The sequence below is a fragment of the Monodon monoceros genome, unplaced genomic scaffold (assembly GCF_005190385.1).
Source record: "Monodon monoceros isolate NGI ecotype Baffin Bay Population unplaced genomic scaffold, NGI_Narwhal_1 Super_Scaffold_20, whole genome shotgun sequence".
Lineage (NCBI taxonomy): Eukaryota > Metazoa > Chordata > Mammalia > Artiodactyla > Monodontidae > Monodon > Monodon monoceros.
In genome coordinates this window covers 51,319,064-51,332,525 of record NW_021703777.1, presented here as the reverse complement: position 1 = coordinate 51,332,525, position 13,462 = coordinate 51,319,064, and the positions used below count along the sequence as shown (strand labels likewise).

The window sequence follows — 13,462 nt, the reverse complement described above, 5'->3', positions numbered from 1 at the left end:
AAACTGGAGGGCATCTTTATAAGCACGACCCCAAACCAACAACACTCCTGCAGCCGGAACTCTGCCGCCAGGGCAATTACTGCCTTCACCTTCGAAGCCTGCCCCTGAGTGAGGAATTTCTTTCCTACCGATCCTTCTTCGGCTAAAAAAATGACAGAAGTGAGTTGGATGCGATACAAGTCACAGGGCAGAGCTTCGGTGGCCCTGCGTATCGGGAGGAGTTGAAGCTGGAGCGGCTCCTGTGGCTGCGGCGGCCAGGGGACCTGCGCCGAGGGGAACGCGACCTTCTCCTCATCCGTGGGGGTGACCTGCACCACATGGGAGGCGGTGGCAGCATTCTCCTGGGAGGGTTAAATCGCCGGGGGGCTGGGGGAGGGGGTTGGCCGAGGCCAGGGGGCCAGCACAGCCGTGGCAGTGATCTCCTGGCCATCGATGTGTCCTCCGTCCATGTCCATGTGCTTCAGCGCCTTCTCGGCCTCATCTGGATTCTCAAACTACACATATGCGTAGCCTTTAGACAGATGCGGGTGCATCCTTTCTACAGGCACGTCAATCATTTTAATTTTCCCATAGGTGGAGAATATCTCCATGATATGATCCTTGGTCACATTCCTGGTGAGCCTTCCAATGTGCACTTTGGTAAGTTTAGGCAAAGGACTCTGCCTTTTCCTTTCCTTTTCATCTCTTTTGGGTGGTTTGGATTTGGAGCGGGAACGCTGCCTCTTGTCCTGCCTGCCCCGAGAAGGACTCGGAGAGCCAGGGGAGCTGCCGGAGCTGGAGCTGCGGGATGTGCTGGAACTTCCTGAGCGGCTCGATGCTGAAGATGAGCTGGAGCCGCTGCTGGAGCCTGTGCTGGTGCTGGAGCCCAAGCTGGAAGTCGAGCTGGACCAAGACCTGGTGCTGCTGCTACCACTGGAAGCGCTGCGCCTCTTTCGAGTTTTATCCCTGCCACGATCCTTCTCGCTCGACTCCTTGGTGGCCCCCTTATCTTTAGAGCGATCCTTGGACTGCTTATCAGAGCGGTCTTTGCATTTGGTAGGAGAAGGAGCCCTAGTGCTGGACTTTTTATTCTTTTCTTTGACTCCTAGCAAGCTGTTCTTTTTCACTCCTGATAAATGCATTCTCCCCTTCTGAGGTGTTCACAGCAGCAGTGGCGGCCTCACTTAACTGAACTCTCACTTCTAGCTTGAGTCTGAGAAACGATCCCTAATCGATTGCAATTTACGCCAAAGTGCAGCAAGTCCCCAGTCCAGGCGCCGGGCTGTGAGCACTTCCAGGGTAGGGCTCGGCGTTGCCGGCCTGGGTCTCCCCGGCGAGAGGGCCGCAAGGGCGGAGGCCGAGTTCCCGGCTGCCCCGAATTCCGGGGGGCCTCACTGGGCCCGCTGCAGAGCGGACCTAAAAAAGTACATTTAAAAAAAATTTTATTTTATATTGGACTACAGTTGATTTACAATGTTGTGTTAGTTTCAGGCATACAGCAAAGTGATTCAGTTATACATATACATATATCTATTCTTTTTCAAATTCTTTTCCCATTTAGGTTATTACAGAATACTGAGTTCCCTGTGCCATAGAGTAGGCTCTTGATTGTTAACTATCTTAAATATAGTAGTGTGTATTCACTCCCAAACTCCCAATTTATCCCTCCTCCCCACCTTTCCCTTTTAGTAACCATAAGTTTGTTTTTTCTAAGTCTGTGAGTTTGCTTCTGTTTTGTAAATAAGTTCATTTATATCATTTTTTTTATTCCACATACAAGCAATATCATATAATATTTGTCTTTCTCTGTCTGACTTACTTCACTTAGTATGATAATCTCCAGGTCCATCCATACTGCTGCAAATGACATTATTTCATTATTTTTAATGGGTTAGTAATATTCCATTGTGTATATGTCCCACATCTTCTTTATCCATTCATCTGTCAATGGACATTTAGGTTGCTTCCATGTTTTGGCTATTGTAAACAGCACTGCAATGAATATTGGGGTGCATATATCCTTTTGAACCATAGTTTTCTCTGGATATATGCCCAGGAGTGGGATTGTTAGATCATATGGTAGCTCTATTTTTAGTTTTTTAAGTAACCTCCCTACTGTTCTCCATAGTAGCTCTACTAATTTACATTCCCACAACAGTGTAAGAGGGTTTCCTTTTCTCCACACCCTCTCCAGCACTTATTGTTTGTAGACTTTTTGATGATGGCCATTCTGACTGGTGTGAAGTGGTATCTCATTGTAGTTTTGATTTGCATTTCTCTAATAATTAGCGATGTTGAGCATCTTTTCATGTGCCTCTTGGCCATCTGTATGTCTTCTTTGGAGTAATGTCTGTTTAGATTTTTTAAAAATCCATTTTTAATGGCACCCTGAGTGCAATTTATTTAATACTGTCCTCATATTTACTTTTAAATATAAAACTACTTTTTAGTGTTAATTATATTAATAATATTGTACATTAAATCTCTAGTACTTATTTGTCTTATAACTGGCACCTTGATCTTGGGCTTCTCAACCTCCAGAACTGCAAGAAACACATTTCTGTTGTTTATTAAAGTCACCCAATCCATGGTATGGCTGCTTCATTTTGCAGGAAGAAACCTGAACATCAGTAATGTTTGTTAATTTACACCACCAGAGTGCTAGAACTAACAAGAGAAATATTCTAGAGTTAAAAAACATTATTGCTGCACTGGCTTTCTGCTGAAAGTTGTTTCTTTGAAAATGTTTTGTGAATTTCTTGAACGTCACAGAATTTAATTATTAAATTCCTTATGTTTACATGAAAAGATATTAAGATAATAACACTATTATTAAGATATAGTCTTATTGTATTTGAACATATAATTGGTCCTGCAAAGTTTCTAAGTGTGTAAGTACATAGGATGATGCACCAGGAACAGTGGTAAATGTAAAATTTGTACACCAAAGGAGGTTAGGGTTGACAATTGATGTGTGTTTGCATAGTACTTTATATAAGATTGAGAAAAAAATGGGAAGATACAATGAAAACTTAGGTTCACACAAAAACCTACACACCCACATACAAATGTTATAGTAGCTTTATTCATAGTAGCCAAAAACTATAAACAACTTGAATGCCCTTCAATGTATGAATGGTTAAACAAACTGCAGTGCTTCCATAGTGTGGAATACTACACAGCAATAAAATAAGAATGAATTATTGTGTGTGTGTGACACGCACAACTTGGATTGATCTCAAGGGAATTATGCTGATTGAAGAAGCCAACCTCCAAAGTTTACATATCGTATGATTCCATTTATATACCATTCTTGAAATGACAAAATTATACAGATGGAGAACAGATTAATGTTTGCCAGGGGTTAAAGACTGGGAACAGGGGTAGGGATGGAGCCAGATGGCCATGGGTAGCGTGAGGGGTCCTTGTGATCAAACTATTCTGCATTTTGACTGTGGTGGTGGCCCACAAATCCATACATGAGATAAAAAACAATATGGAACTAAATACACACACACATGGAAATAACTGCATGTTTTAAAAGCATAAAATGTCAAAAGGTTAATAGATTGTCTCAATGTCAACTTCCTGGTTGTGATATTGTACTATAGCTAAGCAAGATGTTACCTTTGCCAGAAACTGGATAAAGGATACACAGGATCTCTTTGTATTACATTTTACAACTCTGTGTGAGTCTATGATTATCTGAAAATAAAAACGTTATTTTTAAGTGGTAAGAAATTTCAGAAAAAAGAATGTTATCTCCACTTGACGGAGTCAAGGAAGGCTTCATGGAGGAGGCATCGTTTGAATTAGACTGTAGATCTTCATGTAATCCAGTAACTCTATGGTTAATAAGGTTTATCATTTTTAAAAGTTGAAATGAAAAATTAGAATAACAGAGAACAACTTGACAATCTCTTTTGGAATGATCCTAATAAAACTTCTTTTGTAGAATTAAAATTAAACAAGAAGTCAGTGCATTCTGTTGACCTACTCATCTCTTCATTTTGAAAATACTTATTCAAGCTATTGTGATCAAGTAGCAATTGTATAAAATAAGACTGTAGTTACAGCAACAGTTATAATAACACTGTTTCTTGAGCACCTACTATGTTCCAAGAACTTTGCTAAGCACTTTGAAATATCTCATTTTAATCTCTACAATGGCGTTTGAGGTAAATATTATTATCCCTGTTTTATAAGTGAGTATACTGAGGCTTAGTGTGTATAAATAACTGGATTAAGTCACACAATGTAAAATCTGGGATTACTTCTTAACACATTATTAACTGGGGGATTTTTGCAGAAACTAACGCCTGTGGCCATAATATGTCTCCGGTCAAAAATGTGTTAAATCAATGTGTAAATAATAACAAAGCTATATTTTCTGCATAATACAAAAATAAAAGGTCAGTTCAACAGCACTTATTGAAAGACTATTATATACAGAGCACTTTATTAGGTACTGTGGGAAGAGAGATAAAAGATGTCGCTGAGAAATGGCCTGCCCTCTTGCACAGTTAATAAGTATTATTTCAGTCATGACTTCTTAACTTTTTCCAACGAGATGGTCAAAACAGACATGTCCAGGAATGCTGAAACCCTTTATAAGTTATCTTTCAAAGAAAGTTATTTTAAAAATATGATGCTGTATTATCTATTTCTCTGTGCACATAAAATTTGAACTATTGCTCATATTTTCACTGTGGCCTAACCTCTATTTCTCAAATCTTTTGTAAAAAAAAATATCAGAAATATTTCTCTGAGAAATGTGATGCCATTGTGAAATTAAACTTGTAAAATTTCTCCTTAATTTAAATCTCTTCAAGTTTGTTTGCCAAAGAAATTCCTCATTATCACATTACAAAATTTATTTTAATTTGGAATGTCACGTCCAGAAATCTGGAATATACTACTCATGGTGTCAATTTATATGGATTCATCTTTAAATGCCTTTGCAAAGATGAATTGTATTCTTTCGGTTTTACTACAGTTTTCATTATTACTTGCACATCCCAAGGGCTTGCTTCCCTGTATCTACCTGTGTGCTACCTAGAGGCCCAACTGCAAAACATACTCAAACAAGAGGAACCAATTTTTAACAGAACACTGAGAGAAATTAAGTTTGAAATGTACTTAAGTCTTTGTTTAAAATTCAACATTTTCCTCAATGTTTTTCAAAAGAGTTCATTAAATGAAATATGTTTTTGCAAAATATTTAATGCTGTCAATTCATATCAGATTTCCTACCTTATTTTAGCCAAGTCCCTAAATTTTATCAGTTCATATACCAGCGTTATTTAGGTTGATAAAAATCAATCTTTTTCTACTAATGTTTCTTTCAAAGTGGTTACGGTACAATACAGAACTCACACAAGTAGCTATACACAATGAGGAAAGGGTAATGGAAAGATTCCGTGAAATCTCACCACCAACAGGCCTGTACGCCATGGCACCGATCCTAACTTCACAGTGCCTAGATCACTTGAATGTTGTGTATCTAACAACTCAGTAATAATTTACCAAAGCTGAAATTATGAAGGTGGTTGATATTAGGCTTTTTCTCATCAACTTTATATCTAGGCAGTGAGCAATTCAGTGTCATGCTAGAGGTAGCAGGAGGCAGCTTTCACGATGATGTCTTCCCCCTGAGCCCAGAAGAGTCTAAGAGGCCCATGGTCCAAGCACTGACTGGAAATGTGGAGGAGGGGGAGGAAGTGGTAAGAAGGGGAATCTGCAGTCATTTCAAAATAGAGGTCTGACCTCTAGCTTCATTTGCACAACTACAGCTACACACTAACACCTGGACCTTATTCCCCTTCAAGGCCTTGCAGTTTGGAAAAGCTTTAAATACAAATACACAAGCACTTGGTGATAATTCCATTTCATTCAGTAGTTTGTACTGATTCTGTTTTTATTTCCTCCTATCCAACCATACAAAAATCTTACCACATAAGGTATGCTGGTTGTTCTTAAGTGAATTTTCATTCTAGCCCCAGACTTTAAAAGAATTTGCAATAAATTGATTGGTGACATTTTCCCCATCTTCCCCTTCCTCTTGGATTATTATATTATAATATCAAGCAAATTGATGATATTTATTTTTTATTATTATATATTGACATTCTCAGTAGTGCAATGTTAAATAAATATTATTTGCTTTAACTTAGAATAAGTACATTATATAGTTTGTATAATTATTATAGGCCACAAGAAAACAGAATCTTCCCCACACTTATCTCTTGTTTGCTGGAAATGAAAATAAAGTTGTATTTCGGTTTCTCTTTGTTCCCTTAACTTTAGTTCCCATTCTTTTGCCGTCATGAAGTGTTTGGTATTCCGCTGTCTGTGTGCTTGAGCTTTCATAATGATTAAGATCACTTTCCTCATTTCATTAAGAAAAAAATCACCTAATACTTTCCTGTACATAAAAATGTAGCTCTTTCCTTTTCATACTTCCTTTTACTCTTTGTCCTGCACCTTGAAAGTGGAAATTTACCGAGATGAGAGAAACTGGGGAAATGAAGGAGGGGATCGCTTCAGATTGTATGTATGCATGAGAAATTTATGTCAACAAGCCAAAATTTGATGATAGAAAACAAGTGACTGCAAGTTGGGACAGAATCCATCTGGCAGAAGCAGGATGCTAAGTGAAGCAGAGCTAGGAAGGAAATAGCAGATAGTTTAGTTCGATCGGTCACATCCAGGTGATCTGCATGACTTCTGCAATTCTATATCTCTAAGAACGGCCTCTACACAAAAATGTGTTCCATTCTTCTAGGTTGTTCTCTCTCAGACACCAGTTTTGGAAGTGATCCAGTCCCGGAAGGCAGTCACTCTAGCATAAACACCGGGTTTATTGGGATGCCCACATTCGTCTCCCCAGCTCACTATTCCAGCGAGGTACCACATATCTCTAGCATCTGGACTAACCAGTGGTCCTCCGGAGTCACCCTAAAGGAGAAGGGAGAGATTGGTAATTAGTATTTCAGTTTTTCACAGAGAAATGTGCTGTTTCTCTAACATGAGTTTAATGAAAGGGGCGGTTTTCAAAAATCTTCAGTGTGCTCAAATGAGAAGCAATGCTTTTTATCTATGCCAGTAATTCACATAAAGGAGGCACTCCCCTACCTGGAGAACAGCTTAGACTCAGGGTTCAGTACAGAGAGATTAAAGACTCCACCTCTTGGCAGGACAGTACTAGTCTGATACATCTGACAAAATAACTGCCCATACTCTTTATCAGTTTGACACAGCTCCCAAAAGAAGGGTGAAGAATTTATTACTGATAAAGAATACGGACATTAGGGTCAGACACCTGAGTTTAAATCTCAAGTCTGGCCCTTTGAAGCTGGCTAAGACCTTTAATTTGCTTATTTGTAACGCTCCTAATAATACCTACCTTCAATGATAATTTTGAAGATTATGCAAGACAGTGTATGCAATGTGCTCAGCATAGAGCCTGGCACAAAACAGAACCTAGTAAATATTATATATAACCACAAATTCCAATTGTTTGTGCTTTGTGAAAAACAGCCAGTGGGCTGTTTCTTTATACAGGTCATAAAAACAAGGTGCCGACTGATCTTCCCGAAAAATCCTGGGGTCTCTAGTTACCGACCACCCATTAAGTGTTCGGCACTATATGAAACTATTAATTTATTATTTCATTAACCCATGTAATTCTGGCAACAAAATATGGAGTTAGGTTTCATTTTCTCCATTTTAGCAGTGAAGAAACTGAAGCCAACAGAAGTTAAGCAATTTTCCTGATATCACATGCTATTCAATATCCAGAGTGATCTAACTCAGAAGCCTATGCTTTCTTTCCCCTTACATTATACTAACTTCCTTGTGAATTTTCTTTTGTCCACATAAAAATTTTAACTAATAGTAATAATAACTCAATTAGAAATAATGTGTTTGTAATTTTTTAATCAATTAACCAATAAGTATTTACTTATACTCTCATATGTGGTAGGAGATGTAAAAAGAGTATAAACATATGAGCCCTCCTCTCAAGCAGTGTACAATCTGCTTATAGAAATAAAATGTATTATATGAAGCTATTTGATAACAAATCATTTTGATAATTGAAACCCAGGCATATGTGAAGACATAGCAGATTAGGAAAAAGAAATAGAAGATGCCAGAGACAACAAAGCTTAAATTTGTTTAAGAGACAGGAGTGAATGAGTCTGAGAATAAGGTAATTAAGGAAAAAAAGAAAGCAGTGAGTCTAACAGCATTACAAGCTGAAAACTAAGTTAATGCCAGCAAGTATCAAATAGAGAAAGATATAGTGGGTTCTGTTAACATTAGTTAGCTCACATGCGATTGGTGAATAGGGGAGTTATATCAGGATAAGGTGGAAGTTTTCATGGCTTATATGTGTTTTTGTCTTAGGCAGTGGAGCCAGAATAATGGGAGTAGAATTGCAATCTTCAGAAGAAAAGGCCTCAGCTCAGCTATTGCACAGTCGGAAGCCTTTGAGGCTCTATTTTAAGAAAATGTTAAGAGTGTCTGTGCCGAGGAAGCCCTCTCCCTGCCCAGAGTGGCACAGCCCAGGCTTGCTTAATTCTTGGGTCCTGGCAGGTCGGAGTTCCTCCTCTGCCCAGAGCTATACTCCCATGTGCATTGTCTCAGCCTCAGCAAGTCAGTATTTCTACTCTATTGTTTCTGTGCATTTTTAACTTCCCTTAAGTCAGCCACCAGCCACCCTGGGCATTCTGTCTACCTACATTGTCTAAGTTATTTTTCAAGGTGCAATTATTTTTGTTGTTGTCGATGTTGTTAATTCTCTGGTTACAAAGTTGCATAGCCTTTGAGGGGTCTGTTGGTCTGTATCTAACCCTATTTTTACCATAAATTCAGTTATTTTTAGTGAGTGGTTTAGTGAGAAACGTAACAGGAAGTTTATTCAAGAATATGTGTATGGGACTTCCCTGGTGGCACAGTGAATCTGCCTGGCAATGCAGGGGACACAGGTTCCATCCCAGGCCTGGGAAAGTCCCATACGCGGCGGAGCAACTAAGCCCATGCACCACAACTACTGAGCCTGCGCTCTAGGACCCGCAAGCCACAACTACTGAGCCTGCACGCCTAGAGCCCGAGCTCTGCAACAAGAGAAGCCACCACAATGAGAAGCTCGTGAACCACAACGAAGAGTAGCCCGTGCTCGCTGCAACTAGAGAAAGCCAGCTTGCCACAAGGAAGACCCAACACAGCCAAAGAAAAAATAAAAGAATATGTGTATGTATAACTGATATAACTGATTCACTATGCTGTACAGCAGAAACTAACACAACATTGTAAATCAACTATACTCCAATAAAAAAATTTTAAAAAAAGAATATATATATATATATATATATCACAACAGAAACTTTTAAAACTAGAAGAAGCCAAACTAGAAACCAATGTTAGTGATCAAGATATGAAGTAATGAAGGAATAGAGTAGGGTCTTAAAAGAAAGAATAAAGACAAAGAGATAAATTTGTAAGGAATAGTAAAGAGGAAAAATATTTCATGACTTAATTGATTACATGTGAAGGAGATTTAAGAGTAAAAGAAAATTCCAAGAATAATGAAAGCCAACCACATAAATGAGAAACTTGAAATGAAAAAACAGGTAACATTTCGTGATGCCTGTTGAGTTTAAGATGGCAAGTACATAAATTTTAGTCTTATACTAACAACTTAAAACATATAAATGGAAACGGTTTTGGAGTACATGAAAATGTGAGACTGAATTTGGGCAAGAGGTTAATTTTGAAGATGTAGATTTGGAAGTCATTAAAGTGACAGCTGACTTAAAGAAAAGATAATTTCTTTGAGTGAGTATATAGAGAGGAAAAAAAATGAGTGTTGAGGAACAGCCAGGCTTAGAGGGAGGGAGAGAGGAAGAGGAAGAGAAACCAAAATAAGGAACCAGGAATGAGTTGTTGGAGAAGGAGGGAGGGGAAAATCACCATATTTCAGGATCATAGAACCCAAAGAAAGATCATATTTTAAGAGGAGGTAGCCACATGCCACTGAGATGGGAAGGAGTAGGACTCCCAAGTAAAGGTTTTTGCATATAAAGTTATTAATGATTTTTGAGATATTAAAATACATGGAAGGGGCTTCCCTGGTGGCGCAGTGGTTGAGAGTCTGCCTGCCGATGCAGGGGACACAGGTTCGTGCCCCGGTCCGGGAAGATCCCACATGCCGCAGAGCAGCTAGGCCTGTGAGCCATGGCCGCTGAGCCTGCGCGTCCGGAGCCTGTGCTCTGCGACGGGAGAGGCCACAACAGTGAGAGGCCACGTACCGCAAAAAAAAAAAAAAAAAAAAAAATACATGGAGGCAGTAAAGTGGCAAAAATTGTGGAGAGTAGACATAAAAGAGGGGGAAAAATGGGTGCCAGGTCCCCCCTGAAATAGAAAAGCAGGATATTATAATCACAAGGCTAAACTTGGTTTCTCCTCTTTAATTCCCCAAATTTATGAGACATTCACATCTAATACTATTATCAAAATGGCATTGTAGAATAGGTGATATATTTTCAAGTGAAATCATATACATCTGTGATTTACTTCAAAATAGATCTAGAGTTTGGGATGGGGAGAAGAAGGTTGGGGGGTTAAAATATATAGGAATGAAATAAGATCGACCATGAGTTGATAATGTTGAAGCTGGGTGATGAGTACACACTCCAGCTTATAACAGAAAAAACTGTGGCCCCATTCCAACCCCCATAAGCAAAGGCCAGTTGGGGAGCCTAGACTTCCAGCCTTACCAGGATCTAATGAGGCCCAATCCCCCATCAGACTTATGTCAGAGAAGTCTGAGTGGGGAGCCACTCTTTCATCCCTGCCAGGTGATGATGAAGCCCTCCTCTGCCTCCTCTGTGGTGACCAGCTGGGGAGCATGGACTACTGCCCAAAGGTAAGGAGGCATAACTTTCTCTCCCAGTAGGGTGATGTCAGAAGAGGCCTAGTGGAGAACCAAGCAGTGATGAGGCCACTACCCCATGAGGTCAGTGGAGACCACAAGGGGAGCAGTAACAAGATGCCCCCATCCAGAGTGGTATTTTTATATTGATACTTCATCCTCACTAACTCAGGCTTTACATGTGGAATCCCCTCAGTGGAAGGGGTGGGGGGTTTTCTGTTCATCCAACAAGTTGGTGAGGATGGGAAAAAGAAAATATTTAAAGAAAATTATATTTAATAAGTTTCCCTAACCTTTAAAAAAAAAAAAAAACAACCAAAAAACCCACGCCTAGTGAAAAGCCTGAAATTCCACCTCCATCCAGCAGTAACAAAGCACTATTCACCACCCTGGTGTCAGAGGACAATGAGTGGGACTAAGATAGCACTTCCCTACCCCCTTTGGTGTCATGTCAGAGGAACCCTGTTAAAACAGAAGATACAGAGACTCATAACATAATACCCAAAATGTCCAGGATATATCTGAAAATCACTCAATACCAAGAACCAGGAATATTTTGACTTGAGTGAGAAAAGGCAATCAATAAACACTGACACTGAGATGACACAGATGTTGGAGTTATCTGACAAAGATTTTAAAGCAGCCATCACAAAAATATCTTAACGAGCAACTACCACCATGCTTGAAATAAATGAAAAAATTTAGAAGTTTCAGTAAAGAAATAGCATACATAAAGGATCAAATGGAAATCTCAGAACTGAAAAATACTATAATCTACAAAAAAAAACAAAAACAAAAACACCTCACTAGAAGTACTTAACAGAAGAATGGGGATGATGGAAGAAAAAAATCAAGAACTTGAAGACAGAATGATAGAAATTACTCAATTTGAACAGAGAGAAAGAGGAGTGGGAAAAAAAAGAACAGAAGCTTAGAGATCTCTGAGACCATAATGGAAGAGCTAATGTACCTGTTACTAGAGTTCCAGAAAGAGACAAAAAAGAAAGTAAGGCTGAAAAAGTTTTCAAATAAATAATGGCTGAAAATTTCCCAAATTTGTCAAAGGACATAAACCTGCAGATTAAAAAGCTGAGCAAGCCCTAAGCAGTATAACCCAGAGAAATCCATGACAAGATACGTAATCAAACTTCTGAAAACTAAAGACAAAGAAAAAACCTTGAACACAGCAAAAGAGAAATGACACCTCTTCTTTTAGGGAAAAACAATTCTAATAACAGCAGATTCCTCATCAGAGATCACAGAGGCCATGATTTAAGTGCTGGGAAAAAAAAATTGTCAATCCTAAATTCTATATCTGGCAAAATTATGATTTAGAAATGAATAGGAAATATAGAATTTTGCAAACAAAGAAAATCTAAGGGAATTTGTCACTAGCAGATCTACACTAAAAGAATGGCTAAAGGAAGTTTCTGAAACAGGAAAGAAATGATATAAAAATAATCTTAGAAAACCAGAGGGAAAGAAAGAACAAATTATGAGTAAATAGACTTCCCTTCTCCTCTTGAGTTTTCTAAGTTACATTTGGCACTTGAAGCAGAAACACTGTTTGATGTGGCTCTCAGCATATAGAGAGGAAATATTTAATATTTGTATTTATTAATATTTAATATTATAAATGAGGGAGGGTTAAAGAGACTTAGAGGGAGGTACATTTTCTATTCTAAACCCCACTCAAACTAGTAAACTCTCAGTGCCAGTAGACTGTGATAAGTTATGTGTGTTTAACTTAGAGGAACCACACAATTTTCTTACAAAGAGAGAGTCTGGTCAAAAACACTAATAAATAAATCAAAGTGGAATTCTAAAAAAAGGTTACTGTATGATGCTACACTCTCAAAATTACAAAATTATAGAGGGCGAACAGATTGGTGAATGCCAGGTGTTAGTGATGGTAAAGTGTTGGGGGAGGGAAATAGATGTTATTATAAAGGGAGACAGACCTCTGTGATGATAGAAGATGAGACCCCTCTGTACTATCTTTGCAACTTCCTGTAAAGCTGTAATTATTTAAAAATAAAAGGTGAACAAAAAATTATGTAGCAAACCACTTACCTGGCACGCATCTCTGTTTCCTTTCAAGGATCCAGCACATAACATTCTAGGAGTTATGGCATTATTGTAAGCTTTGTGTTCATTACAGATTTTAGTGTCTATGAGATCCACCTGTACTTGCCGAAGGTGATTTTGACTACTTCCTAAAGGAAAAAAATAGACTTCATATTTATAAATCTACATATATTCTATAAACCTGAAGAAATTCTTTTATAATTAATTATTAGATAAGGTGGTGGCATAGAATCTTAGGATATATATTTTTTCAGGTACAGTAAAATTTGGGAAATGAATTCTTTTCTAACTATTTTAAATGAAGTTAGGTGCCTAGGAAAGAAGCTCCAGTTGTTTAAGTAATTTCTCTGTCATTGTTAAGCTTAGAAGATAATTTCAGCAGGGGAGAATGGTGGCTTTATGATTCTCTGATCTTCACAACTGGGTGTATGTATTAATGATCCCTAATCTCTTATGTGG

General features: G+C 38.5%; 1 protein-coding gene and 1 pseudogene across 1 annotated transcript in view; both read right to left on the bottom strand.

The window, feature by feature from the left end:
- Positions 1–142: 142 nt before the first annotated feature.
- On the bottom strand, positions 143–1,121 carry LOC114902391 (annotated as a pseudogene).
- Positions 1,122–6,774: 5,653 nt separating this feature from the next.
- TMPRSS11E (transmembrane serine protease 11E) overlaps positions 6,775–13,462 on the bottom strand; it is a 33,056-nt gene continuing 26,368 nt past the window's right edge. The window contains exons 9-10 of the mRNA XM_029235904.1: positions 12,989–13,131; positions 6,775–6,936 (exon numbers count right to left, since the gene is read on the bottom strand). Of these exons, the coding sequence (XP_029091737.1) occupies positions 6,775–6,936; positions 12,989–13,131 (305 nt within the window). The remainder of the gene's footprint in view (positions 6,937–12,988; positions 13,132–13,462) is intronic.